The sequence below is a fragment of the Panicum hallii genome, chromosome 8, assembly GCF_002211085.1.
Source record: "Panicum hallii strain FIL2 chromosome 8, PHallii_v3.1, whole genome shotgun sequence".
Taxonomy (NCBI): domain Eukaryota; kingdom Viridiplantae; phylum Streptophyta; class Magnoliopsida; order Poales; family Poaceae; genus Panicum; species Panicum hallii.
Window position 1 is genome coordinate 22,040,041 of NC_038049.1, and position 27,552 is coordinate 22,067,592.

Here is a 27,552-nt window from a genome sequence, read left to right on the forward strand (position 1 = left end):
ATTTTTTTTACAAGGAATAAAATAAGAAAAACATGTTTACAAAACCACTTTTCACTTATTTTGAAATTACTCTTATCCAAATACATTTTGCAAAAACAACCCTAGGTTTTTCTGTAATTACAAAAATACCCTTTTTACTCGCACTTTTAAATTTTCAAAAACTTCACATAAACGCACATAAGCTTTATACAAACAAACACATATTTCACACTAACAAAATATATGTCGAGATTACATATACATGAACTGTCACAGCAGAGACCCGGTATTGATTTCAATAAAACATATTCTCCGGTCATGAGTGGAATTACGTTCCGATATTTAATATCACTGGCAATTCAAAAGCGTCTATCTATGCAGTTGATGGATGTCATGACAGCATATTTACATAGGTCACTAGATTTGGACATATATATGAAGGTCCCCGATGGGATCCCTATACTGAATGAAAGCGCAAATCGCAATATGTATTGTGTAAAGCTCAAAAGATCACTCTATGGTCTGAAATAGTCGGGAAGAATGTGGTACAACTGGTTGAGTGAGTACCTTCTGCAAAAGGGATACTCCAATAACGATGGTTGCCCATGCATCTTCATCAAAAGATCCTCCATAGGATTTTGCATTATACCAGTGTATGTAGATGATTTGAATATTATTGGCAAAACACAAGATATTGATGAAGCCCGCAATCATCTTAAGATGGAGTTTGAGATGAAGGATTTGGGTAAAACCAGATCTTGCTTAGGTTTGCAAATCGAGCACCTTCCCTTAGGAATTTTAGTGCACCAATCTATCTAACTCCAGAAATTATTGGAGAAATTCAATATGGACAAAGCATATCCAAATAAGACTCCCATGGTTGTTCAATCTCTCAATAAAGAAAAAGATATTTTCCGACCATGGGAGGAAAGAGAAGAGATATTTAGGACCAAAATATCCCTATCTCAGTCTCATCGGAGCACTTACGTACCTTGCAAATAGTACAGGCCTGACATTGCATTTACAGTGAATCTGTTGGCAAGACATAGTGCTGCCCCAACTAAGCGTTATTGGACCGGAACAAACAAATCCTTAGATACCTGAATGGTACTAAAGATCTTGGCTTATTCTTTAAGAAAACTGATGACCCTAGCTTGGTTGGATACACTGATGCTGGCTATTTGTCTGATCCCCACAATGCCAGATCACAGACAAGTTTGTGTTCCTTTATGGAGGAACTGCTATATCATGGAAGTCATCTAAACAAACCTTAGTGGCTACCTCTACAAATCATTTTGAGATCACTGCATTATTTGAGGCATCACGAGAATGCGTGTAGCTCCGCATAATGATAAACCACATTGAGCAATCATGTGGTATTGGTTCCTCGGAATCACCTACCATTGTCTATGAAGATGCAAACAGGTTACATTGAGAGCAATATCACCAAACATATTGCTCCTAAGTTGTTTTATCCCCATGAGCTTCATCAAAGTGGAGAAATAAACATCTTACAAACAAAGTCTTGTGATAATCTGGCAGATCTCTTCACCAAATCCCTACCTACTTCCTTGTTTGAGAAATGTGTTAAGGGAATTGGTATGAGACGGCTCAGAAACTTGTAAGCTTTAGGGGAAGACTCTCTAAATGATGGACCTTGACATACGCTTCACATTGTACTCTTTTCTTTTATGAGTTTTTACCATCAGGTTTTTCTCGTACAAAGTTTTAACGAGACAATGATGAATTCAAGCATGTGCCTTACATGTTCATGAGATAAATCAAGGCATGAATTTCTTAAACCTTACACGTTCATGATAGGATAATCACCGGATATATTATTCCTTTTTTTCCCACAGGGTGTTTCATAGAAATTAAAGAACATGTTGATCTCAAGAAGGACTCGGTCAAAAGGAGGAGTGTTACGAAACATCTTTATTTGACCTTATCAATGCAGCCACAAGGGATTCAAGACCATGGTAACAGCCATGGTTAAGGACATGAATTGATCTTATTGCTGGGTTATGGATCAACTTTATTGCTGCCATTAGAATGAGAAACTTATGTACTAATGCCTAGGAATAACTAGGCTTGTAATCTCCCTATATAAGGGAATCTTGAGATTAATAAGAAAGACCAATTCACTATTCTCTTTGTCTCTCTGTTCATACAATTTCTAACACTATCTTCAGTATAGGATTCATAAATGCTGACATCATACTAGAATACTTATACTGTGTGTAACACACAAAATTCTAGGAAAACCAAACTTTGAAAATCCACTTGTTTCTATTCTTAGGCCCATTTGGTTTTAGGGACTCAAGTTTAGCACTATCATATCAAATGAGAATCTTATCATTTAAAAGGATTAAATAAAATCTATTTACAAAACTTATCAGAGATCTGTGCTAATTCACGGGACGATCTAATTAATCCATGATTTGCTACAGTAATCATCTGCTAATCATAAATTAATATATCATTAGATTCGTCTCGCAAATTAGCTTAGAGGTTCTGCAATAAGTTTTGTAATTAGATTTTATTTAATACTCCTAAATGATAAGATTTCTTTTGATGTTACAGAGCTAAAATTTAGTGTTCTGAAACCAAACACCCCCTTATTCTTACTACTGGGCCTTTTACCTTTGCGTGACATCTGCTGACAATCTAAGTTTAAATGATCAGAAGCAAATAAAATCGCAAGTTACATAAAATTTGACAAGCTGGTAGCTCGAACTGGAGAGGTGCAAGTCCAGGCTTTTTCGCACGTCCAATTTGAACGTTAATTCGCCACAAATGTCATGGATATAGATGCTGTTTAGTTCAAGGCCCACGAAGTTGTAAGAAGGGTGCTCCAAAATAAAAGCTTTACCAATTCCATAAAATTGGAGTCAGCCTATTTGGCTAGCTCTACACCAGAGTTAGTTGTAACCATGCCAAACAGATCCTTATTGCCATGGAGCTCCAGGTAGCATCATGGCCGATCACATAATAGGAACTAGAAGAAAGAAATTATGCAAATAATAAAACCAATTGCCTGGACTTCTCCAGGTAGGCAATGACAGTAACCAGTTCGTCACGTGTGCACCGGCAGTAAACTGAAGGAGTCTGTCAAAATTCGAAAGGGTGAACTCACTGTCATAGCATTGGTACAAAACATTGTGTCCCATCATGCTGAAGATTATTACAAAAGAAAAAAAAAACTGGTGAAGTTCACTCTGCTCATTATCTGATCAGTGTCAGATGAAAAGAAATAGGAACTCTAAGTCTTGGCATGTCAGTATCAATTTGGACCTCTACAACATAAGATCTAATTAGAGTTCCTCAATTTGATCTCCAAAATGGTGGCACGTCAAGATAGGGCTTTCTGGACCTCAGCAGTCACTTCCTTCGGTGGCTTGTCGGCATGAAGGTTCGCCACTATGCCCTTCTTGTAGTAATAGTCAATCACCTGGTGGAAAAAAATCGGTCAAATAAAGATATGTGACTCGTAAAAGCATAGCCGTAACAAAGACAAGCAGCAAAATTCAACTATTCAAATCTTTAACTACCAGAAGATGCAAGACAATGCAAAATCTCAGCTGTCTCCAAATGGAGTCAAATGAACTCAGTGCAAAACATTACAATCATCATGACAAAAATGTTTCCATAACTACAGTACTTATCCCATAAAATAATCAAAGAATTGAGGTTAGCAAACAATTATAATAGTACACAAAATGGGAAATATAGACGAGAAGAACTCAAGTGTTATTAAGACTGTAAAAAACATTGATACATTTGAGAGAGTAGCATACCGGTTCAGTTTGTCTGTGGAAAGCTTCAAGCCTAGACTTCAAAACCTCAGCTGTGTCATCCTTCCTTTGAATCAGTGGTTCTCCAGTGACCTAACGAAAAGGCAACATATGGAATGATTAACAAGACTTTGGGAGCAAGGAAGACATTATGTCAGAAGAGGAACCTTAGATTAGCTGCACTAACGCTGGATAAGAATCATTGATTCTTGTAAGCGATATCAACAAGATCAGTAGACTTCAATGAAATGTATGGGAATAATGTGATCAATGGATAGAAACGAATAGTAGTATGATATTTATGGAGAAGATGCATGTATAGTAAAAATAATGGTGACCTAACCCAAGTGCACTCATAAAGCAAACAAAACATTAGAAGTATTATAACATCTGCAGCTTTATTATTACCAACAAACCTATAACAGTTTGCTTGGCAAATTCAACATCATAAGCAAACAAATAAGATTTTGCAGACTCGAAGTACAATAACATCATATGAATTATTTATGTAGATCGAACCATCAAACACAATGTCATAGTATTAGCATAGCTTCCCAAAATAATTGTAGTAAATACACATAGAATGGAACTTATAATAGTTTGTTTGGCAAATTAAATATCATAAATGGATAAACATTATGCAGATTTGAATAAATAAACACCAAACCATTGCCATAGTATTAGCATACCAGACAAAATTTAAATTAGAGTAACCACCGAAATGATATGGAACTAGGCATGGTCTGTATAGGACTTACATCATCAACGCCAGGAACCTTGGGGGGTGCAAATTTTGTGTGGTAACTCCTACCACTGGACGGATGGATCCATCGTCCAGTGATTCTTTCTTCCAAAATTGCATCATCAATTGCAAAATTAAGAACCTTGTTGACCTTAGTGCCTTTCTTTTCCAGCATCTCATCAAGCTGGAGAAAACATTTAATGAAAACAGTAAGAGAAAACTATGTTTGCAACATGGGTTCATATTCTACTCATAAAGAATTGAATCAACTCACTAACATACGTCCATTTTAATCAACAATTTGTTCAAATTCCAATAATCTCACCTTTTGAGCTTGAACAACAGTGCGAGGGAACCCATCAAGAATAAATCCCTTTTGGCATGAAGGTTTCTTCATGGCTTCATCAATAATCCCAACAACCAAATCATCAGAAACAAGCTCTCCCTAACAAACAGGAATTGAGCAAATATTAGTCATGGAACATTTTTTATGGCCATTAATTCGTCCTTTGTATGCCCATTGTCTTAATACCTTGTCCATTGCTTCTTTTGCCTTAACTCCCAAAGGAGTCTTAGCAGCAACAGCAGCCCTCAACATATCACCAGTGGCTAAATGGCATAAGCAATACTCATCTTTAATAAGAGGAGACTGTGTTCCCTTGCCAGATCCCGGTGGACCTAAAACATCAGGAGAACCCATTTTAAAACGCTGGAATAAAGATCCTCTGAAAATAAAATCCCACAAGGAAGATGTAGAATCATAAAGATCACAGAACTTGTTGCATATGAATCCAAGTAAAAGCTCAACTAAAATAAGGTAAAGAAAGATATCTTAATTGTTCAATATGTGCCACCAATCTGCTAGCAGTTTCTTCACATTGCATCTATTCTGTCCAAACAAAAAAAACTTCACCCATGGTTATTAGTTCAATTTACTTGCAGTGGCATCATTAGAAAAAAGATCCCCACAGTTATCAGATCTAACTAGTAATCATTCAATTCAAGTCTGCAGCCACTCCCTAGGAGGTTTTCTGCACAGAAACGTTCTTATTTTGCTATCATAATTATATCACCTATTTATTCTTGAACCACACACACTTTTAAGTTATGCGTGAAGAGTCTAAACACTAGCACAAAGATGAAAGTTTGTTCAGAATGTTGCACATTGCAGGGACAATATCCTAAATAAACACATTATCAAGATTAAGAGTATGAGATTTTCTTCAGAATTACAAACATTGCTGAGACTTAACACTCAATCCCATCAACCGCAATTCAAATAAAGATAGCTTCTCAATTCGAAACTTATGGAGGCAATTTGAGCATGATTCCACAACAAATGCTACGGATTCTCCACCAACTAGTCATCAAGCGCGCGCAAGCGGAGGTAGAAAACAGGTAAAGTCAACTACCATACTTGACGAACAAACAATGACGGAAGGACCCGAGGTGCCCAGATGGGAACCAAAAGGCCGCCCGGATCTATAGCCTAGACCAATCCTCGGAGGCAAAAGCGGGGGATCTCCCGGCTCACAACCGGATCTTGACCCGCGCACGCGCAGAGACCAGAGGAACAAGAGGAAAAGGGATATGCGGGCAGGCGGACGCACCGATGAGGATGAGGCGCTTGTCGGGCTTGGAGCTGCACTTCATGCGGCGGAGCAGCTCGTGCATCAGATCCAGCGACGGCACGTCCTCCAGGTTTGCCGCCATCGCCGCCGTGAGCTCTCGCCTCGCTTTCCTCGAGCTCGGGGTCGGAGGGTGGGTGGATGGGTTACGGGCTGTGTTGCGCTCGCGCACTTGGATTTCGTTGGGGTTTTGCTGGGCTTTTGTGATGTGACGACCGGCCGGCGGTGGCCACGATGCTTACGCACAACTTAGGACTCCAGGTGTTAAAAAAAAAATCAGGACTCTAGAAAGGTGGTATATGGAACGGAATCCGGCGACGTTTCTGTGTCAAAACAAAACGTCCAGACCGTTCAAATTCGGCTGCTCACTGTTTGGAAGCGAAAAATTGGTCTAGAGTTCTTTCTGAGATTTACTGCCTCCGTTCACAAACATAAGCACTTTATACGAATATTGATATGGTATTAAGTATACTACTTTGACTAATAATATTTATAAAAATAAATTATTTCGAATAGAAAGTTACATAGTGTGATATTTGGTTGCACAATAGATGTAGGAACATTATTTTATTTTTACTTTGTTAGATCCTCCACAATATGTGCTTTGAGTGATGCCTAAAAAGAAAAGATAGGATTAGGACATCACTCCACACGCAGACGATGTCAAGAAAATCTGGAGCAGGGCAAGAACTTGCACCCGCTCATCCCATTAAAAATTATTTAAGTGATCTTTGCTTGTGCTCACAGCTCACCTCGGTGTTAGAGAAGAGAAGCAATGTTATTTTATTTGACGTGGGTCTCTAACTATCCCTCCGTATCAAAATATTTATGCTGTTGACTTTTTCTTACAAGTTCGGTCATTCGTCTCATTTAAAAATTTATTGCAAACATACAAAAAGTTAAATTATACTTAAAATACTTATAATAGTAAAGTATATCACAAACAAAATAGATAGTATTTACATAACTCACAAACAAAGTAGCTTAAAATACTTATAATATCTCTAGCAGGTCGATGCCCATTACTCACTCTAAGGTTTTGTTTCCATGCATCACAAGCATATTGTGGAGAACCTTTATAATTTCTTGTTATTAATAGTTAAATTTTAAAATATTTACTTTGGGACAAACATAGAAATGCTTATATTTGTGGACAGAGAGAGTATTAGTTTAAGTTTGTACTATGTAAGTTTTGAGATTTATTTTCCTTTTCGCACCAATTGGTACCTTTTTTAATAACTAGCAAATATGCCCATGCGTTCCTGCAGTCGAAAGTTTATACAGACCGTGGTTGATTTTGACCAGCTAATATGCCCATGTGTTGCCATGGTAGAAGATCCTGTACAAATCATATTTTTTTGCGATAATTTTTTCAACACGGATTTCGTTGAATTTCACATTCATTTTTAGGTTACAATCTAGTATATAGTTGTTCAATTCTCGTCATATACACGTCGGGTCCATCGTATCGGTGAGATGTTCGATCAAACCAAAATTTCAGATGGAAATGTTACATGCTTTAGTAATAGATAAAGAAATGTATCTTATTTCATTAGAAAAACTCTTTGATCAATGTTTACGTTAATGATATCAAAATTTATATGATACAAATTGTACTTATAAAAAAGTATATTTGTAGTACAAATCTAACAATATTATATTTACTAGCGGGTAAATAACATGCAAAAAGATAGCCAAAGAGCAAAGAATGGGATGCACCGGTGAAGCCCGGGCGGACTACGCAAATAAGGGGCAGCGGCGGGTACCAACCTATATACGTAGCATAGGGTATATAAAAGCTCACAACATTGTAGGTTAGACTTGTTAGAAATAAAGGCATTTTATGACATATTTCAGTTCTAAAATGAACAATAATGTAAATTATGATACTGTTTAGTAATCTTGTGACAAATCATGTGAATATGTTCATGTTTAAAAGCCTAGTAAATAGGAGCAAAAGCATGAACAACAAAATTATAATGTACCACTAGTGGGGCTGGTACCGGAGGCACCGAGTGCGTTGTTACTTAAATCGGTCAATATTTTGATCGAGCTTTTTCAATATTGTCGTATTGGTTGATGTAGAAAGATGTGTGCAGTGCAGTCCAATGAACGGCCTTTGAGACGTAGGTGAAGTAGTCGTTCACGGCGAGCAGCCGTGCAAGCGAGTGTGTTCCTAAAAACCCCATCACCTGCCTATACCGAGCAGGAACTTAGCAGTGGATGAGTTCTGGAGGCTTATTCTCACAATCTCTATGCGGGCAGAGGATTGTGATGCGAGGTAGCGTGCACAGGAGTAGAGGAGAGGGTGCACCTAGATGTTAAAACATCAGTTACCGTATGTTCAACCAGCTCCGCGCGGCATGTACGCCCTCGCCTCGCCTCACCTCGCCAATGAGATTGCACGTGGCACACCTATCTTTTTCCAACTTATAGGAGGTGCACAGTCCACCTATTAAATTGGTGAGGATCCTCCTCATTTTATCATATGGGATTAATTGCTTTGTAACTTACTAGAGTTAATCATGAGTCTTTTAATTTTATTGATTTAATTGGATATAAATGGGCTAATGTCCAATTAAATCTAACAAGACTAAGGCTTCATTTGGATAGGCGGAGATCAATGGGGATTGGGGCCAAAACCCCATCAACCAAGGGAGCAAACATATGTGGGAAAAAAATCCGCATCATACGCAAAAAGTGCATTTGCCAATGTGGGGGTTGGAAGGGTTTTAAGCCAAACCCAGCCAAACCGCGTGGGACTGAGCCCGCTCCTCCCGATACCAGGGACGAATCATGCGCTCACGTCATGCTCACTCATCTCATGAAGAAGCACCGCCGCCCGACGGCGCTCCCACATGGCGGTGGATCAAGATGCGCTCCTTTCCTCCATCTACTCCGCATCATCTCCACCCTTTGCCCTACCCTTTTGTCTTGGTCGGTGTGGGCTGCCTTGCGCTGGCCGTGGCTGACCCACTTGTTTCTTCTCCTCCCTTGATGGCACCGCAACAACAGCCTGTGTGCCAGGCGTTTTTGGTGAGTTGTTGGTATTTCTTTCTTAACATTCAAAGATAAATCCACAAGTGTACGGATATACTGTTATAGCATTTCACCCAGGGAGTATCAGGGTATCGTTATTGATATTTTCCCAAAGGATGGCATGGTGTAAAAGAGTTTACTAGGTACAAATGTAGGACAATATGCTTAAGCTATAAAACACATTTTTGTTGACACCATTTTTTGGCACGTGTCGAGCCAATGATGAGGTAAGGCAAGTAGTCGATGGAAGCTTGCCGATGTTGAAACAAAGGAGCTTGGCTGATTGGCCAGTGTGGCATCACAGCCGATGGAGCAAGATTGGTGTTGACGGATTATATCAGCAAGATATTATGTAGAGTCCGAGTCTTGTGCGAGTCGTTTTGTTTTAGAAGGATTATTTTCGTTTTTAGTCAAATTATGTAATATCGTGATCGACCAGGAGTCATAGCTTAGGCTATAAATATTGGGCCTACAGGCTTGTAATCAAACACACATCCAATCAAATATAAAAATTACTTCTTCTTTGTCGGCAACTTCGTAGCTTTTTCTTTTCTTCAACGAGTTCTTATGGTTAGCAGGGCTGCATCGCTTCAATCTCCGGCTTGCTGGTAAGTTCCGCATCTTACCGAGTAAATTGGGTCTTTGATTGATGGCGTGTCACTTTTTTCTTGATCTATTTATTCACCGGTTATCGATATTTGCTAGTCTTTGCAAGGTTAATTTACTTAGTCTTGTTTAGTTTAGTTTTTATCCAGCTTAGATCCAAATTATCTATCAGCTTTTACTATTATTATCACTGTTCTTCATCTGCCGCATCAAGCACAGCCCATCAGATCTAGATCTAGGTGTTGTTACAGGGCGTTGTTAAGTAAAATTAATACTACCTCCACAATCGAATTGGCTGACTCTAATGATTGCTGCTTGACCCGTATCGGACCTCTAGCCGATATATCCTACGGAAAGATTCAGAACACCAGTAGATACATTGATATTTATGCTGCTTTATTCCTTGTCAATTTTAGGTCAAATTGACCAGCATGCCTTGCACCTACGTGAAGCTAATTGGAGCCTGGGCTAGAGGAAATCAAATCTCCCAGGTGCTCGTGTGGGGTCATGCGGGAAACCGGCCGACGTTTTTTTGCGTCAACACGCTTTTGGCACGCCCGGTGGGACATGACAACAACTTCGACATGACCATCCTGAAGCCTAGGGAGGTGGACACGGAAACGTCATCAACGTCACCATGGAGGACCTTAACGATACTCAGAAGCAGCTATTGCGGAAGGCCTTGGAGGAATACCAACAAGCATGCCTTAGGACTTTTAGCTCCACCAGGAAAGAAGAGGCTATATGAGGACATCACTTGTATGGATACGACCATATTAGTACCTTATTTTTCAAAGGTGAATCAACTCTATATCAAGATTAAATTTGATACATTTGAACAATTAATGCTGCACTATGATTTCGTTGCATTCTCATTTTCAGAATTACTTGACTGGATAAAGCCGTGTGTAGAAATTACATGGAAAACACGGAGGACCAAAGAAATTGATTGGGGACCAAGCCTAAGTCTTTCCAATGTTCTCCACCAGGCCACCACACTTTTGGTGCAAGGAAAGGAAGAGTCCAAATCCAACATGTTTTGGATATTGGATTCGGACTGCAGGACAGAACCAAGTTGTAACGGCTGCCACGACTTCATACGGACTCCGATTGGGGAGTTCTTGGACTTCACGGAAAGCTTATAAAGTCTACTTTCATATGGATCTGGACTCATGTCCATATCTTCTCCGAGGCAGCCGCAATCGTTGATTTACTACAAAGACCTTTTCTATCCACGGTGCTGCGTCACCTGATTTTGGCCCGATGGGGCGTGTATCAAGTGGGGCCCAAAAGGGCGCGTCCTAGGGTTTAGGGACGACCTCCACCACGTCCTGGTCATCCTACCTCCATAGCCACCACAAACAGACTGGGTTTTGTTAGATGCAAGTTTAGATTTTGCTACTTCCTTGTAGACGCGCGTGCTGATCCAGCCGCCCATCCACTTGTTTTCGGAACCCCACCATAATTGAGATTCGGTGTATCGATTGCTAAGGCTCAGCATCCTTGGAAGGCTGTAGTCGGGCCGTGAACGTTGTCTCCTCTATCAATTGAGTTATTCCATGCCTCTCATCGAAAGATCAGGAACAAACCCTAGGACGCGCCCTTTTGGGCCCCACTTGATACACGCCCCATCGGGCCAAAATCAGGTGACGCAGCATCGTGGACAGAAAAGGTCTTTGTAGTAAATCAATGATTACGGCCGCCTTGGAGAAGATATGGACATGAGTCCAGATCCATATGAAAGTAGACTTTATAAGCTTTCCGTGAAGTCCAAGAACTCCCCAATCGGAGTCCGTATGAAGTCGTGGCAGCCGTTACAACTTGGTTCTATCCTGCAGTCCGAATCCAATATCCAAAACATGTTGGATTTGGACTCTTCCTTACCTTGCACCAAAAGTGATGTGGTGGCCTGGTGGAGAACATTGGAAAGACTTGGACTTGATCCCCAATCAATTTCTTTGGTCCTCCGTGTTTTCCATGTAATTTCCACACACGGCTTTATCCAGTCAAGTAATTCTGAAAATGAGAATGCAACGAAATCATAGTGCAGCATTAATTGTTCAAATGTATCAAATTTAATCTTGATATAGAGTTGATTCACCTTTGGAAAAGAAGGTACTAATATGGTCGTATCCATGGAAGTGATGTCCTCATCACTATACAGAAGACGGCCTTCCCAAAGCCAAGAGAAATCATGGTCACCGAAGACTCGGCTAAGTTTCAAGAGATGTTTGACCAGGCTATGCACCACGCAATGATCAATCAGTCAAGCATCTTGATGAACCCAGTGCAGAATGCTGTCAGAGAGACAATCACTAGCGGCATGCAGATGGGCTATAAGGGGCCATGCTACTCTCAACAGGAGTCATCGGCCGCAGCAGAGGCTAGAGCTAGAAGCATTGCTGTATTAGGCGCCGGCACTCAACTGCAACGGCCCAACATAGCACAGGCTGGCGCTGGTGGTTATTCGATGCCGCCTTATCTATTCCAGACACAGGCGTATCAACCGATCGGAGTCCGTATGAAGTCGTGGCAGCCGTTACAACTTGGTTCTGTCCTGCAGTCCGAATCCAATATCCAAAACATGTTGGATTTGGACTCTTCCTTTCCTTGCACCAAAAGTGATGTGGTGGCCTGGTGGAGAATATTGGAATGACTTGGGCTTGGTCCCCAATCAATTTCTTTGGTCCTCCGTGTTTTCCATGTAATTTCCACACACGGCTTTATCCAGTCAACTAATTCTCAAAATGAGAATGCAACGAAATCATAGTGCAGCATTAATTGTTCAAATGTATCAAATTTAATCTTGATATAGAGTTGATTCACCTTTGGAAAAGAAGGTACTAATATGGTCGTATCCATGCAAGTGATGTCCTCATCACCATACAGAAGACGGCCTTCCCAAAGCCGAGAGAAATCATGGTCACCGAAGACTCGGCTAAGTTTCTAGAGATGTTTGACCAGGCTATGCACCACGCAATGATCAATCAGTCAAGCATCTTGATGAACCCAGTTTAGAATGCTGTCAGAGAGACAATCACTAGCGGCATGCAGATGGGCTATAAGGGGCCATGCTACTCTCAACAGGAGTCATCGACCGCAGCAGAGGCTAGAGCTAGAAGCATTGCAGTATTAGGCGTCGGCACTCAACCGCAACGGCCCAACATAGCACAGGCTGGCGCTGGAGGTTATCCGATGCCGCCTTATCTGTTCCAGACACAAGTGTATCAACCGATGGGAACTCCCATCCAGACAGCCTCGATGTTCACTCCTAGCTCGCCCTTGAAGATGTCATAAGTACATGGAGGTCTCTTCAGCACCCTGTCGGTGTTTTACCACCATATCCACCAAGGGATACCCCTGAGATGGTGAGTTTGTAGGTATGGTGTCGCCGAGATCAGGAACTTGAAGGTTCAAGAAACACAAAGTTTAGACAGATTCGGGCCACCGAGGGCGTAATACTCTACATCATGTGTGGTCTGTATTGCCTTAAATGGTGATCGGGTGATCTGATGTTTGGAGGGGGTCCCTGTCCATCCTTATATAGTCTGGGGGGGATAGGGTTACATGGCAGTCCTAGTCGGATACAAGCTCAGGAGTTCTACCCGAATACTTTTCGGGTAGTTTCCTACCGTCTCCTACTAGTTTTACTACTGTTTGAGTAGTTCTACTATGCTATGAGTAGTTACAATAGATGTAGAGCGTGGGCCATATCCCATCCCTTATCCTAGGATATGTATTCTATATGCACAGTCCCGTGGGACCGGGTCTGACAAGCCCCCGAGCTCTTCGTAGTCAAGTACTACAGGCGTCTGAGTACTTCTGAAGGCCTCTTCGAGTTCTCCCAAACTCCATCTTGAAGGTGTCTTTCGAGTACTTTCTTGGCTACATCGAGGCTGTGAGGTGTCATGCCCCAATTAGTTTGTTAAATCATCTTTTATATGTGGTGTGATTGAACTCGTACTCCATACGGAGTAGCCCCCGAGCCTTAGATTGACTCATAGAATCAGGTGGAGGGTCAATTTAGTCTTGAGTCTTCTATCCTTATCTTCCAAAAGATTTGAAAAATAAGTCGTTGATGACACGTGTCCTCGCAACCCCCGAGCCTTGAATCCAAATCCTCAAGGTTTTGAATAAAAGATCCAAAGAATCATGGCATGCAATATATGGCGGTAAAGGTTTGATTGTTAAGATGGGCAAATTAGTTCAAAAATTAGAAAACCGCTCTTTTCGGGATGAATTGCCTGAAAAAATGGTTGAACAAATAACTTCACCAAAAAGCGCCTGAAATTATCGCTCAAATCAAACCTTGGTCGCGGGGAGTCGTGTTGTATCCAGCCTGCGGCATAACCGCCTGAATTATTCCAGCTCAAGTGCGTTAGTCATCGCTATACAGCTGATACTTACTCAATGCACTTCAAGCGGAACAACTCGTTGGTCTGTCAGGTCTCCGCCTGATGCAACCACGGTTCAACAGGATCGAAGCAGGTTTACCTTGCATGAAGGTGAGTTTACAGCAGCACAACAGCTCATCAACTTTAAATTCACAAAATATTAAACATTATTACAAACTGTTTCAAACTTAAGATAATAAACAAACATTGTTTAAAACGACAAGCTAAACATGCTTGTCAAGTGCACAGCGGAAGAAAATTAACACGCGACTACACACGTCGCGAAAGTTGACACCACACTCAGCCCGAAGCATGGCGTCATTCAGGATGGTCACTGCCAGCCGGGGACGGATCCCACTCCACGAACCAGCCAAACGGAACAAAGGTTGGCCATGCAGGGCTATCCGTGGGGTTCTCAAGGGTCATACCTAAAAAATTCACTAGCAAGACTAAGTATAATAATACTCAGCAAGACTTAACCGGGTCATGGTATACTTAGCTATGTAGCTAGACTTATGCTGGTTTGTAATGGTTCTAACTTTAATTTCAGCTGAAAAGCAACAAAGAGTATGAGCTACTTTTATATTTTAGCTTTCAGATTCTAGTTTCATTAACCATTCTAGGTAAGCACCTATTCTAGAAAAATGAGGTAGAGGTTAACGTCCATCCAGATTATTCCATAAGGTTACTATTCCTACTCTATGTGGCAGAAGGAATAAGCAGTCTCAATCTCCACGAGAAATGGACGATTCTGAATCAAATTTTCAAACCTTGCAAGGCAAACCTAACTCACACGCTTGGAACATCCAACGATAGTTCCGAAGCAACCGTTTGCCTTTCATTACGACTCGTGGAATAGGGCCACCACAAGCGACTGTAGGACCGTACGCACACCAATTGTGCAGGACATACGTCTATAGCACGACTACATGACCGTACTCCTGTCCGCTGTGCGGAACGTACTCCCGCACGTCGGTGCGTGAGAAAAACCAAATTACGGGTGGGGGGAGGTATGTCCACTCCTTTGGCTGATTGGTTACTAGGCTTACCGCTTTACCATATTTCGTGGCGTGTGGCTAGTACTTTCAAACGCTTAGCCACCACTACCACACACTGCGACCTTATCAACTTTTATCAACACAGACGGGGTAACCTTCTGAGTCATGATACTGTACATGACCTCGTCCATGATCCTTATAGTGACTGCAGAATAGTAAACATTCAACTACTACATCGCGCGAGTGACAGGAAATCACCCGACTTCTGCCGGTCCTATTAGCAGAGCATCTACTCGATATGGACTCAGGCACAATACATAGGTTCCTAGGATTCATGCATCTAGGGTTCCATTTCAACTCCTAGACTTAATTCAAGATATAATATATAAGTATAAAATTGTAGTAAATTAAATACTGGGTTATGCACCGGGGCTTGCCTTCTTGAGCAGGGCTAGGGTCAGTGGTGTCAGAGACTTCCGAACTTAGGTTCGGGGCTTCAATTATAGTCTCGGCGACGTTCGCAGGATCTTAAGAAAATCCTTGCTCGTTTTCTGGGACTAGCTCGTAGTCTCCATAGTCGAGTGTCGTTGACTCTACATGGTATACAATGATTTGATTAGATGGTTCTTGAGTTAAGGATTTTACTTCACAATAAAGTTGCAATCCAACAAATTAACAAACATAAACTCATGAAACAAGGGGGGGTTTGGATCCAAAGCTACTATTTACACTTAATTTATGGTTATATTAATGGAATTAGTTTGAAGTAATTTGACAAGTTTGATTTTTATTTTAGAAACCATAAAGGTTCTGACCTTGAATTTTTGTGGATAAGCTTATTTCAAGTGGATAGGCTTATTATGAATTTTTCATAATTTTCTGAAAATACAAATTAGGGTATTTGAATTTTAGTTCACACTTCAAGTTTAAATGCAAACTTTAAGTAAAACAGTGTTGTAAAATCCTGAAATATTTACTATGGACTATTCTACTGTAGATCATCACATGGTAAAAAGATCTAGGTATAAAGCCTTTAGTAGTATGCTTAATTAAATTCAAACCCTTTTCAAACTTAATTTGCAATAGTTTAAACTAACTTAAGCTAGAGTTCAGTACTATAGTTGGAAATTGCACACAAGTTCATTCATCACATAACCAGGTTACACACCAAAAATCACAAGAAGATAAGCTTGTATGCAAAAGTTGTGCCCATGATACCCTTTTTGCTAGAGTTTAAAATGAATCAAAAATTATTTAGTTTCAGACCAGACTTTATTAACAAAATTGTAGAATTATACTTCTAGATTCCAATAAAATTGGTTTGGCAATTTTTGGATTTTTCTACAAATTTCTATGGATTTTACAATTTGACAGCCTTTATAAACAAGAACTGAAAGATGAGTTTACAGAGAGGCCCTCGGGTTTAAGCATAAGGGTTCTTAAAACAGAAAGTTAAATTGCAATTGGATCCTTGACAGACCACGACGGCAGCTGGCGTATCTGTCCGGTGTGTTCTCACTGGCGGCGAGGTTCTTGGCGGGAAGGAATAGGTCCTACACGACCTACATGACCTGCCGTTCTCAATGGTAGGTGATGTGCACCAGGAGAAGTGGTGGAGCACGGCCGGCGGCGAGGATTGGCGGCGGTCGTGACGGCGTGCTCATGTTCCTGGCGAGGGGCCAGCGAACGTGGACGGATAAGACACGCATGAGCACCGTGGAGATGTGGGGGTGCGATTGCAGTACCTAATTTGGCCGGAGGTGGGGTGGAAGGGGGTCGTCGACGGTGGGGCGGCTCGGGTTTTCACCGGCGGCGATGGTGGCATGGCGTTCTGCTAGCTGGGGTGTCCGAGGGCAGTGAAGGAGTGGCTGGGTCACTTTTGCAGGATGATGTAGTGCGGCTGGTGCTCTTGGTTGGGGCTGAGGGGTGGTGTGGCGTCGGGTCGACAGCGAGTGTGACGCCCTGAAAAATTTACCAAATTAAATTACGCGCTAAGGTATTTTGTTCAAAACCTTGAAACCCTAATCGCCTCTCGGACTCTTCGCCGACTAGACACTCGACCCCCGCTGCGGACCCAGCCCCCTACACAATGGCCGTACTTTTTCTCGTCGCCGTCCCATCCAGCGCCGCTCGGTGGCCTGCCGCCCACGCGCGATCACCGCCGCGATCAGCGCCGACGTGATCCCCTCCTCTTTTCTTTGTCTTGTTTTTCTTTTTCTTTTTCTTTTTTTTCTCTCATTTCATTTCCCCTCTTTTCTTTTCTCTCCCTCTTTTCCTTCTCCTCTTTCTTCTTTTCCCTCCCTTCTCCTCTTCCCTTCCTCTGCTCCCGAGCGCTGCTCAGCCCACGCCACCTCCTCCTGCCTGGCTCCTGCATGCGCACCGCGTGACCGCGCTGCCCGCCGTGCCGCCCGTCGCTTGCGCGCGCACGGCCGAGCCACGACGCCACGCTGCCCGCCGCTGGCGCCCAGCCAGCCACTGCTCTCACGTGCGCACGCGCGCGCCCGTCCCCGCGCGTGCCGCGCCGCCCGCCGCTGGCGTTCCGCCCTCGCCGCTCGCGCCATCGCCCCGGTGTTCGCACAGCGTTTCCCCACGTGTCACGACGAAGACGCCATTAAGGAGCTCCGCACCGCTCGCCGGCCTCCTCACCGGCCACCACCGCCACACCGCCTTTAGCCGCCAATAAAAGGGCCCCCACCCCGCCTCCGAGCTCGGCACCCGCACACGGCCTCCCGCCCCAAGCCGTAGCGCCGCCGCCGCACACCGCACTGCCGCCGCCCGCTGCTCGCCGTCGACCGGCCTCCACACGCCGCCCCGGCCCGAGGTGAGGCCGCGAACCAATTCCCCTCGCTTCCCCCTCCCTTTTCCCCCACCCCCGGGCCGCCACCGAGCCCCGGGCCGCCGGATTGTGCCGCCGCCGGCACCCCCACCCCTCTCCTCTATTCTGTGCGGGGGAGAGGAAGGAGAAGGGCAATTTTGTCCAAAGACCCCCCCTCTCCCTCTATTTCCTATAAAACCTTTCCCCTCCCATTTATTTCCTTTTTGCAAAAGAAACCCTGCTCCTTCTATTAATACCGAACCCCTCCATAAACCTAAATATAACCGACATCCTTTAGCATAGCCTGAGTATTTCTAGGATTCGCAGATAGGCCCTTACTCCCTCCAGATAATTACGAATAAGCCCTTAGACCCCTGTTTAACCCCTGAACCCTCTTTAGCTCGTCATTTTATGCGCCAAACGAGCTCCGATCGACCCGAAACTTTACCACGCCCTTTCTAGTATAGTTCTAACCATGCCATTAAGAAACCACCCAAAAATATTACCCCTATCTCCGTAGCTAAATTATTTCCGATTCAAGCTCAACGATGAAAGCTTTTAGTTCTTTCGCTTGATTGTGTGTATAATTGTTTGCGTCGTAGGACACGGAGTGAACGAGGAAGGTCCCGACTGTGACCAAGCGAACGAGGACCAGTTCTGCAACCCCGAGCCCGAGGGACAGTGCTTCGATCAAGACCTCCCGCAGGGGTTTGATGATGGCAAGTTCAATCCCGCCCTTTGATGCATGTTTCTGTCCTAGTTTTTATAAACACAACCCAGTGGCCTGTTTTATAAAATTGCATGGTTTTGCTTGCTGAAAACATGGTAGAATAGCCACCCTTGATTTGTGATAACCGTTCCTTGACCACCGGGTTTTATAAAGAAAATGTGTGCATGTGTGGGAGGGATAAAATATGGTTTTGAAAGACGAGTCAGACGGGATGGATGGCATTTCAGTGTGAATTGCCGTTGGTGTGCTCATACCTGTGTGGTTGAGCGAGGAAGGGAGATATCCATCTTGTCACCCCTAAGGACCGAGTTGATGTGTCATCTCACCTAGCTTCCTGTCGTGCAAACCACTTGACCGTTGTGTGGGCAACGGCTTAGCATAAATCCCACTAGTTAGTCTGGTAGCCATCAGGAGAGCTGAGAGCAATGGGTGATCAAGGAGAAGGGATAAGCTCTATGTGACTTATGCCCCGGTTAAACCTCGGAGATAGGTCGAATGACCCCTTGATGGATCCCATGGTGGCTAGTCAGGTCTAGCTAAGGTGGGTAATGGCTTTGTTGGGATCTGCACCGACACTAAGGTGATCGTGCTGTGGTACCCCACCTGTGGGTAAAGTTGCACACCTCTGCAGAGTTAAAATCTATTCGAATTGCTGTGCCCACGGTATTGGGCAAGTTATGGTGTGGTCACACAACTAGTGTTTCTCTCCGGGAATGGTTGGGCTGGTGTGAGTTGTTTGAAAAGTGTCCGGCAGTTGTGCCGTGTGCTACGGCGGACGGGGAGTCCGGTAGCAGTTTAAAACTTGGATCCTGTGTGGATCAACATCGTGTGCTCCTTGGTACTAGAAAACTTGTTTTGGAAATGTTTTCAAACAAACCTGTGCATACAACCAAGTTTTCCGCAAATGAACCATAACCTTATCCTTGGATTGTCCTGTGCATTGATTTCTGTTATACCCCCTCCGTGGGTGTGATTGGACTTGCTGAGTACGTTTGTACTCACCCCATTCTTACTTTTACAGTGGAAGATCCAGACTACATCCCCGAAGACATCGAGTAGGGTTTCGTCCTGCACCCAGTCTTGCCTGTGGTTAAGGCCACCGCTGGAACTCCGCATGGCGCAAGACTCTGATGACCCTCTTTTCGTAGCTAGTGTAGTAGTGTGGGTTTTAGTTGTAATCCTCGCGATAGTGGCGCTTCACTGCCATTACCGTGTAGAGCTGTACGGTGATGTACCATCTGATGTAATAAAAGTGTTATCAGCCTCCTGGGACTGATAAAGCATCACTTTTAAGTCTTCCCTGATGGGGGGACGCTTCAGGTGGTATCAGAGCCGTAGGCTGGCCGTAGGACGTGACCCTAGGAGCGAGACCCTTTTTCAGGCCCCAGGACTTGTTCTGATTTAACTCTTCACTCACCACTGGTTTTTGCCCTGTTCCAGATGACTGACAATGGATGGGTTGACGGAATCTGCCACGTAGAGCCCGGCCTTCCTAAATTATTAATACTCAGCCTGGAACACATCGGAGTCATGGAACCGCCAGAGCATGCCTACCGAGAATACACCTCCAAGGGCACCCTTCGGTGCGACATGATGGTCTTTGTAGGAAAAAGCACCCGCTACCCTGACGTGGACCCCTGGTTTATCTCCACCTCTGGCTTTCGCTTCCCTGACACCTACTGAAAGGCCGCCCGTAAAGCCCTGCGACGACTGCGTGTGATCTACAGGCACCACCTTCAACGGACTCCTATGGGATTTTTCCCACCTACTGAAGGAAGAGGACGCATTTGGATTGCCCGGATGAGAGGACTCGGAAGAGAAGAAGAAGACTTAGAAGATACGGTCTCCCACCTATCCATCTACCTTACCGGCTTGGATGAACTCTACCGCGAACAGGTGGCACAACTGAAGTAGCTAATCCATAGGGCAGAAAAAGCAACCCAGGAATTGGAGGAACAACAGACAAGAGCCGCACGCGCCGAGTATTCCTTAGCCGCCCTCCAAGCCCAGATGCAGGAATATGAAAACCGCAGAGGAATAGGTGGGTGGATAGAGGAAGAAGAGGAACCCGAGGAAACCCATTGGGATAAAGGTACTTAGACCGAAGATGAGGTGATGGATCGGTGCCTCCCAATAAAGAAGCGCCCTATCAGAATCGACGAAGAATCCCCATGATAGGAGTAGCACTCCAAGCTAGAACCCTACCTTAATAACCACGTATCCATAAAAACTGTACCCCCATGTTGCAATAATAAAAGTTACCTACTCCCTTTTGTACCTATGCAAGATTGTTTGCCCTGCCCTTGTTTCAGATGGCTGAGGAAGGATGGACCCAGGGCAATTGCCAAGATGCACCTGGCTTTCCCAGCCTTTTGATCAACGCCCTGGGAAGCTTTGGCGTTACGGAACGCCCAAGGTACTACAGCAGAGAGTACGAACACCATGGTACCCTCCGCTGCAGGGTGATCCTGGTCATCGCCAGGAGCAATCGCTACCCCGACTTCCAGCCATGGCGAGTGACTGCCACAGGGTTTAGACACCAGGACGCCTACCCCTTGGCCATCAGAAAAGCACTCCGTTATTTCTGCCGGATTTTTGAAGAACACCTCGCCCCCACACCAGTGAGGTTCTTCCTGCCGGCCATCAGAACCCCAGTTTGGGAAGCACGCATGAGAAGTCTGGAACGACGTCGCCACGAAGAAGGCCCTCTGTACCAGGTGGCTACTTATCTAGTCGCCTTGGACCAACTCTTTGATGAGCAAGCCAACCTCCTGAGAGAGCAGATCCATCGAGTCGAGCAAGCAGAGCTCGCAGTGAGACTGCAGCAGATTCGAGCCGCCCAAGCTGAGGCAAGGGCCGCAGCCGCGGTCAGCAGCGAAGCAGTCGCCCAAGAGAGCCTCAGGCAGGCCCGAGACCGGCGTATGCAAGAATGGACCCAAAGTGGAACACCAGTCCCGGCAATTGGAGAAGACCATGTTTTACTCAGGACACCCGTCATAGGATGGGGACCTCTCTTTGGAAACACACAAGCCCCACCCGAGAACCCTGAAAGTTCTGCTGCCGCCGTTGAAAGGGATGCTGCAGCGCAACCCTTGACAGATGGGAATCCAGAGAACGGCGAACAAGGATTACTCCCACCCCCCGCCCCAGAAGAAGGCACGCCCCGCGAGTAAAGTAACCGACGCCACCCTAGTGATGTACCCCCAGCCCCTTTTGCTTAAGTCGTGCCCTTAGGCATGACCCCGGACGAGTAGTACGAGACCTAGTCTTACCCCCAAGCTGTACCCCCTGGCAGTAATGAAGTTATTTGTGCTTATTGTTTGTGATGCTATGTGCTGGATTGTTGTGTGCTGCTTGTTATGTGACTACTGGCAGGAGGTAGATTCTGCCTTATATACGAATTAAACAACTTAAACATCACATAATCGTAACCCCACTCTACCCAATCAACAGATGGCTCCCCGAAGCGTCGCGAGGGCCTCCCGTAGCCGGAACCCCGCAGCCGCTGGTGCCGAAGCGCAGCCTGTTGGACAAAATCTTCCTCAGGGAGAATAGGAAGTAAGCCAGAACCAAGGAGAAAATCAAGGAGGAGAACAACTACCACCACCCCCACCCCTCGGGGACCTGGCACAGATAATCCACAACCAGACCCTCATACTGGAAACACTGGCCAACGCCCTCGTTAACCGGCAACCACGAGGGCAGAACATGAATGACAAGCTGACAGCCTTTCTGAGGACCAAGCCACCCACCTTTGCCGGATCTTGCAACCCTTTGGATGCAGATGACTGGTTGCGAGTAATTCAGAGGAAACTCGAACCGTTTGAATGCCAGGACTGAGACAAAGTCCTTCTGGCAGCCCACCAACTCACCGGAACAGCATTAGCCTGGTGGGAAAATTATTGTGCCGCAGCTGAGGATGCCTCTACCATCACTTGGGAGGAATTCGTGAAGGAGTTTCGCCGTTATCACATCCCTTCGGCCACCATGAAGCGCAAAGCGGATGAATTCCGTGCACTGCAGCAAGGAAGCATGACGGTGGAAGAGTACACTCACCGGTTCATAGAGTTGGCCCGATATGCACCGGAGGAAGTGAACGACGATGACAAGAAACAAGACATGTTCAAGAAGGGGCTGAACCCAGAACTCCGGACCTTGCTTACCCCTCAGATCTATCAAGACTTCAATACCCTGATGAACAAGGCTATCCTTACGGAAAGGGCCAAAACCGAAGAGAGGAAGGATAACAAACGCAAATTCCTGGAAAGTAAGGCCCGCCAACAGGACCGTTCCCAAAAGCCGAGGAACTTTAGCTACACTGCACCAAAATCTCAGGCCCCAATGTAGTATAGGACTCAGTCCCAAGTGACAGGACCACGGGCCCCTGACACGCAGCTTAGGAGCCAGAATACCATGAGGGCCCCGCAGAGCAACGCAAGCCTGGTCGCCTCCGACAACAACAATGTTAGGGCCTGTTTCAACAGCCGTGAGATAGGGCATTTCATTGCCAATTGCCCTTATGCCAAGAATAAGCCGGCTACATCAGCCTTCTCCAACACGGTGAATGGACCCAGACCAGCCTTGACCGGTGCCAACCGAGTACCCATCCGCAACAACGACAACAGTCAGCAGATGAAGCATCCCCAGCAATCATTCGGACGAGCCCGCGTCAATCACATCGACGCACAGGAGGCTCAGGGAGCTCAGGGTGTAGTGCTCGGTGAGTACCTAGTCAACTCAGCTCTGGCAACAGTACTATTTGATTCTGGAGCATCGTACTCGTTCATATCCTCAAGTTTTGTGGAAGAACACAAAATACCTACAGTACTACTAAAAACACCCCTATTAACCCGGACTCCTGGAGGCGACATCAAATGTCAACTAGGTTGTCCACGGGTAAGGATCAATTTAAGTGGGGTAGAATTTCTAGCAGACTTGGTAGTACTTAAGGCTAGAGGAATAGACGTGATCCTTGGAATGGATTGGTTAAGCCAACACAATGGCCTCATCGGCTGTACTGACAGAGTGGTACGCCTAACAAACCCCAATGGAGTACAAGTAATCTGCCATACCCGGGAAAGTGAGGTTAACCCGATGGTGTTTACCATAGAACCCAAGCCCTTAGAAGGAATCCCGGTAGTAAACGAATACCCAGATGTCTTCCCCGAAGAACTTCCCGGTATGCCACCGGACAGGGATATAGAGTTCGTCATTGACCTTATCCCTGGGACCTCCCCCATAGCCAAGAGACCCTATATGATGGCAGCCTCTGAGTTGACAGAGTTAAAGAAGCAACTAGAAGAACTGCAACGAATTGGCTTCATCAGACCAAGCTCGTCGCCGTGGGGAGCCCCAGTTCTGTTTGTCAAGAAGAAGGATGGGAGTATGAGGTTTTGTGTAGATTACCGGGCACTGAATGAGGTTACCATCAAGAATAAGTACCCCCTCCCCAGGATTGATGACCTTTTCGACCAGCTAAAAGGAGCCAAGTACTTTTCCAAGATCGACCTGAGGTCAGGATATTTTCAGCTCAAGATTAGAGAGAGTGACATCCCTAAGACAGCTTTTGTCACCCGTTATGGGCAGTTTGAGTTCACCGTAATGTCTTTCGGACTAACCAATGCCCCTGCCTATTTTATGAACCTCATGAATAAGGTATTCATGGACGAGCTAGATAAGTTTGTCGTAGTCTTTATCGACGACATACTTGTCTACTCCAAGAGTATTCAGGAACATGAGCAACACCTGCGGGTAGTATTGGAAAAGCTGAGAATACATAGGCTATATGCCAAGTTTAGCAAGTGTGAATTCTGGCTGGAGAGAGTAGCTTTCCTTGGTCACGTTCTGACCGCGGAAGGCGTAGCAGTGGACCCAGAGAAGGTCGAAGCAATTTCCAACTGGCAGCGACCGACTAATGTTAGTGAAATCAGAAGCTTTCTTGGATTAGCTGGGTACTATCGGAGATTTATTGAGGGATTCTCCAAGATAGCCCGACCCATAACAGAACTTCTTAAGAAGGAGAAGAAGTTCGCCTGGACAGAATCTTGTGAAAGAAGTTTTCAAGAACTGAAGCAAAGGTTGACAACCGCCCCAGTGCTGACCCTACCGGACATTCATCGGGATTTTGTCATTTATTGTGACGCATCCCGACAAGGATTAGGGTGTGTGCTGATGCAAGACGGGAAAGTCGTTGCATATGCCTCCCGCCAACTCAAGACTCATGAGCAGAACTATCCGACCCATGATTTGGAATTTGCGGCCGTAGTGCATGCCCTTAAGATTTGGAGACATTACTTGATTGGAAATAAGTGTGAAATTTACACCGACCATAAGAGTCTGAAGTATATCTTCACCCAGCCAGATTTGAACTTAAGGCAAAGAAGATGGTTGGAGTTGGTCAAGGACTACAATTTGGAAATTCATTATCACCCCGGGAGAGCAAACGTGGTAGCCGATGCCTTAAGTTGAAAATCCTATGGGCCCAAAGATGACCATCTGCGCGAGGAAATGGCACGATTAAATGTGCACATTGTTCCTCGAGGTTCCAGCCAGGTGCTGAACGTCCAAGCAACACTAGAGGATAGAATTAGAGAGGCTCAAAGCTCGTATCAGGAGTTAATAAAGATCGGCAAACAAACTGGAGAAAACAAGGCACCGGGTTTCAGAGTAGACGATAAGGGAATGCTATGGTACGAGAATAGGATTTGTGTACCCCAGAATGGAGACTTCCGGCAAATAATCATGGATGAAGCCCATAACTCGGCCTACTCTATCCACCCAGGATCCACCAAAATGTATATGTACATAAGGCAAAAATATTGGTGGAATGGAATGAAGGCAGATATTGCACGATTTGTGGCTCATTGTGATACTTGTCAAAGGATTAAGGCCGAACACCAAAAGCCAGCAGGATTATTGCAACCCCTACCTATTCCGGTTTGGAAATGGGATGAGATAGGGATGGACTTTGTAGTGGGTCTACCTAGGACACAGAAGGGACACGATTCTATATGGGTAATAGTGGACCGACTCACTAAATCGGCTCATTTCATACCAGTAAGGACTAATTACGGTGGAGAAAAGCTGGCAAGACTTTATGTGGAAAACATAGTAAAGTTACATGGAGTGCCTAGCAGAATCATCTCAGATAGAGGAACCCAATTCACCTCTAGGTTTTGGAAAAGCTTGCATCAAGCCATGGGCACCAAGTTAGATTTCAGCTCCGCATATCACCCACAGACGGATGGTCAAACCGAAAGGGTAAACCAGATTATGGAAGATATGCTGAGAGCATGCGTCCTGACCTATGGAAAGGATTGGAAGCAGAGTCTGCCTTATGCAGAATTCTCGTACAACAATAGTTACCAAGCCAGCTTGGGCATGTCACCATTCGAAGCTCTCTATGGAAGGAAGTGCAAAACTCCCCTAATGTGGTCGGAAGTTGGAGAACATGCCCTAGTAGGACCCACACTTATAAAAGAGGCAGAAGAAAAAGTAGCAGAGATCCGCGAGAAATTGAAAGCGGCTCAATCCCGACAAAAGAGCTACGCAGACAAGAAAAGGCGAGAAATAAATTTCAACCCAGGAGATTTTGTTTATCTCAAGGTCTCACCTATTCGAGGGACCCGAAGGTTTCAGGTGCAAGGAAAATTGGCCCCTCGATACATTGGGCCGTACCGAGTTCTGAAGAAAGTCGGAGCAGTGGCATACCGATTGGAGTTACCAGAAGAAATGTCGGATATACATCCAGTGTCTCATGTCTCGCAATTAAGAAGGTGTTTGAGAGTACCCGAGGAAGAACACGTGCCGGTGGAAACAATAGATCTACAGCCAGATCTGCGATACCAGGAAGTACCGGTCAAGATTCTGGACACTGTCACTAGGAGGACAAGAAACTCCGAAGTACGGATATGTAGGGTTCAATGGAGCAGACATGGAGTAGAAGAAGAGACATGGGAACGCGAAGAGGCTCTAAAGAAGGAGTTTCCCCATCTATTTAGGAGCCAGCCGAATCTCGAGGATGAGATTCATTTTAAGTGGGGTAGGTTTGTGACGCCCTGAAAAATTTACCAAACTAAATTACGCGCTAAGGTATTTTGTTCAAAACCTTGAAACCCTAATCGCCTCTCGGACTCTTCGCCGACCAGACACTCGACCCCTGCTGTGGACCCAGCCCCCTTTACAATGGCCGTACTTTTTCTCATCGCCATCCCATCCCGTGGCGCTAGGTGGCCTGCCGCCCACGCGCGATCACCGCCGCGATCGGCGCCGACGCGATCCCCTCCTCTTTTCTTTGTCTTGTTTTTCCTTTTTCTTTTTCTTTTTTTCTCTCATTTCTTTTCCCCTCTTTTCTTTTCTCTCCCTCTTTTCCTTCTCCTCTTTCTTCTTTTCCCTCCCTTCTCCTCTTCCCTTCCTCTGCTCCCGAGCGCTGCTCAGCCCGCGCCACCTCCTCCTGCCTGGCTCCCGCACGCGCGCCGCGTGACCGCGCTGCCCGCCGTGCCGCCCGTCGCTTGCACGCGCACGGCCGAGCCGCGACGCCGCGCTGCCCGCCGCTGGCGCCCAGCCAGCCACTACTCTCACGTGCGCACGCGCGCGCCCGTCCCCGCGCGTGCCGCGCCGCCCGCCGCTGGCGTTCCGCCCTCGCCGCTCGCACCATCGCCCCGGTGTTCGCACAGCGTTTCCCCACGTGCCGCACCGAGCCGTCGCTTCGCTCCGGCTTCGTCGCTCACGCCGCCGTGTCACGACAAAGACGCCATTAAGGAGCTCCGCACCGCTCGCCGGCCTCCTCACCGGCCACCACCGCCACACCGCCTTTAGCCGCCTATAA

At 45.3% G+C, this 27,552-nt stretch overlaps 1 protein-coding gene across 1 annotated transcript; it reads right to left on the reverse strand.

Annotated features, from left to right (window-relative positions):
- Positions 1-3,073: 3,073 nt before the first annotated feature.
- On the reverse strand, positions 3,074-6,361 carry LOC112901977 (adenylate kinase 4). The gene is made up of 6 exons (XM_025970858.1): positions 6,126-6,361; positions 5,048-5,193; positions 4,841-4,960; positions 4,532-4,699; positions 3,777-3,866; positions 3,074-3,430 (listed from the first exon to the last, which is right to left on the reverse strand). The coding sequence occupies exons 1-6, from the start codon at positions 6,226-6,228 to the stop codon at positions 3,332-3,334; spliced, it is 726 nt and encodes a 241-aa protein (XP_025826643.1). The 5' UTR covers positions 6,229-6,361; the 3' UTR covers positions 3,074-3,331.
- Positions 6,362-27,552: the final 21,191 nt, after the last annotated feature.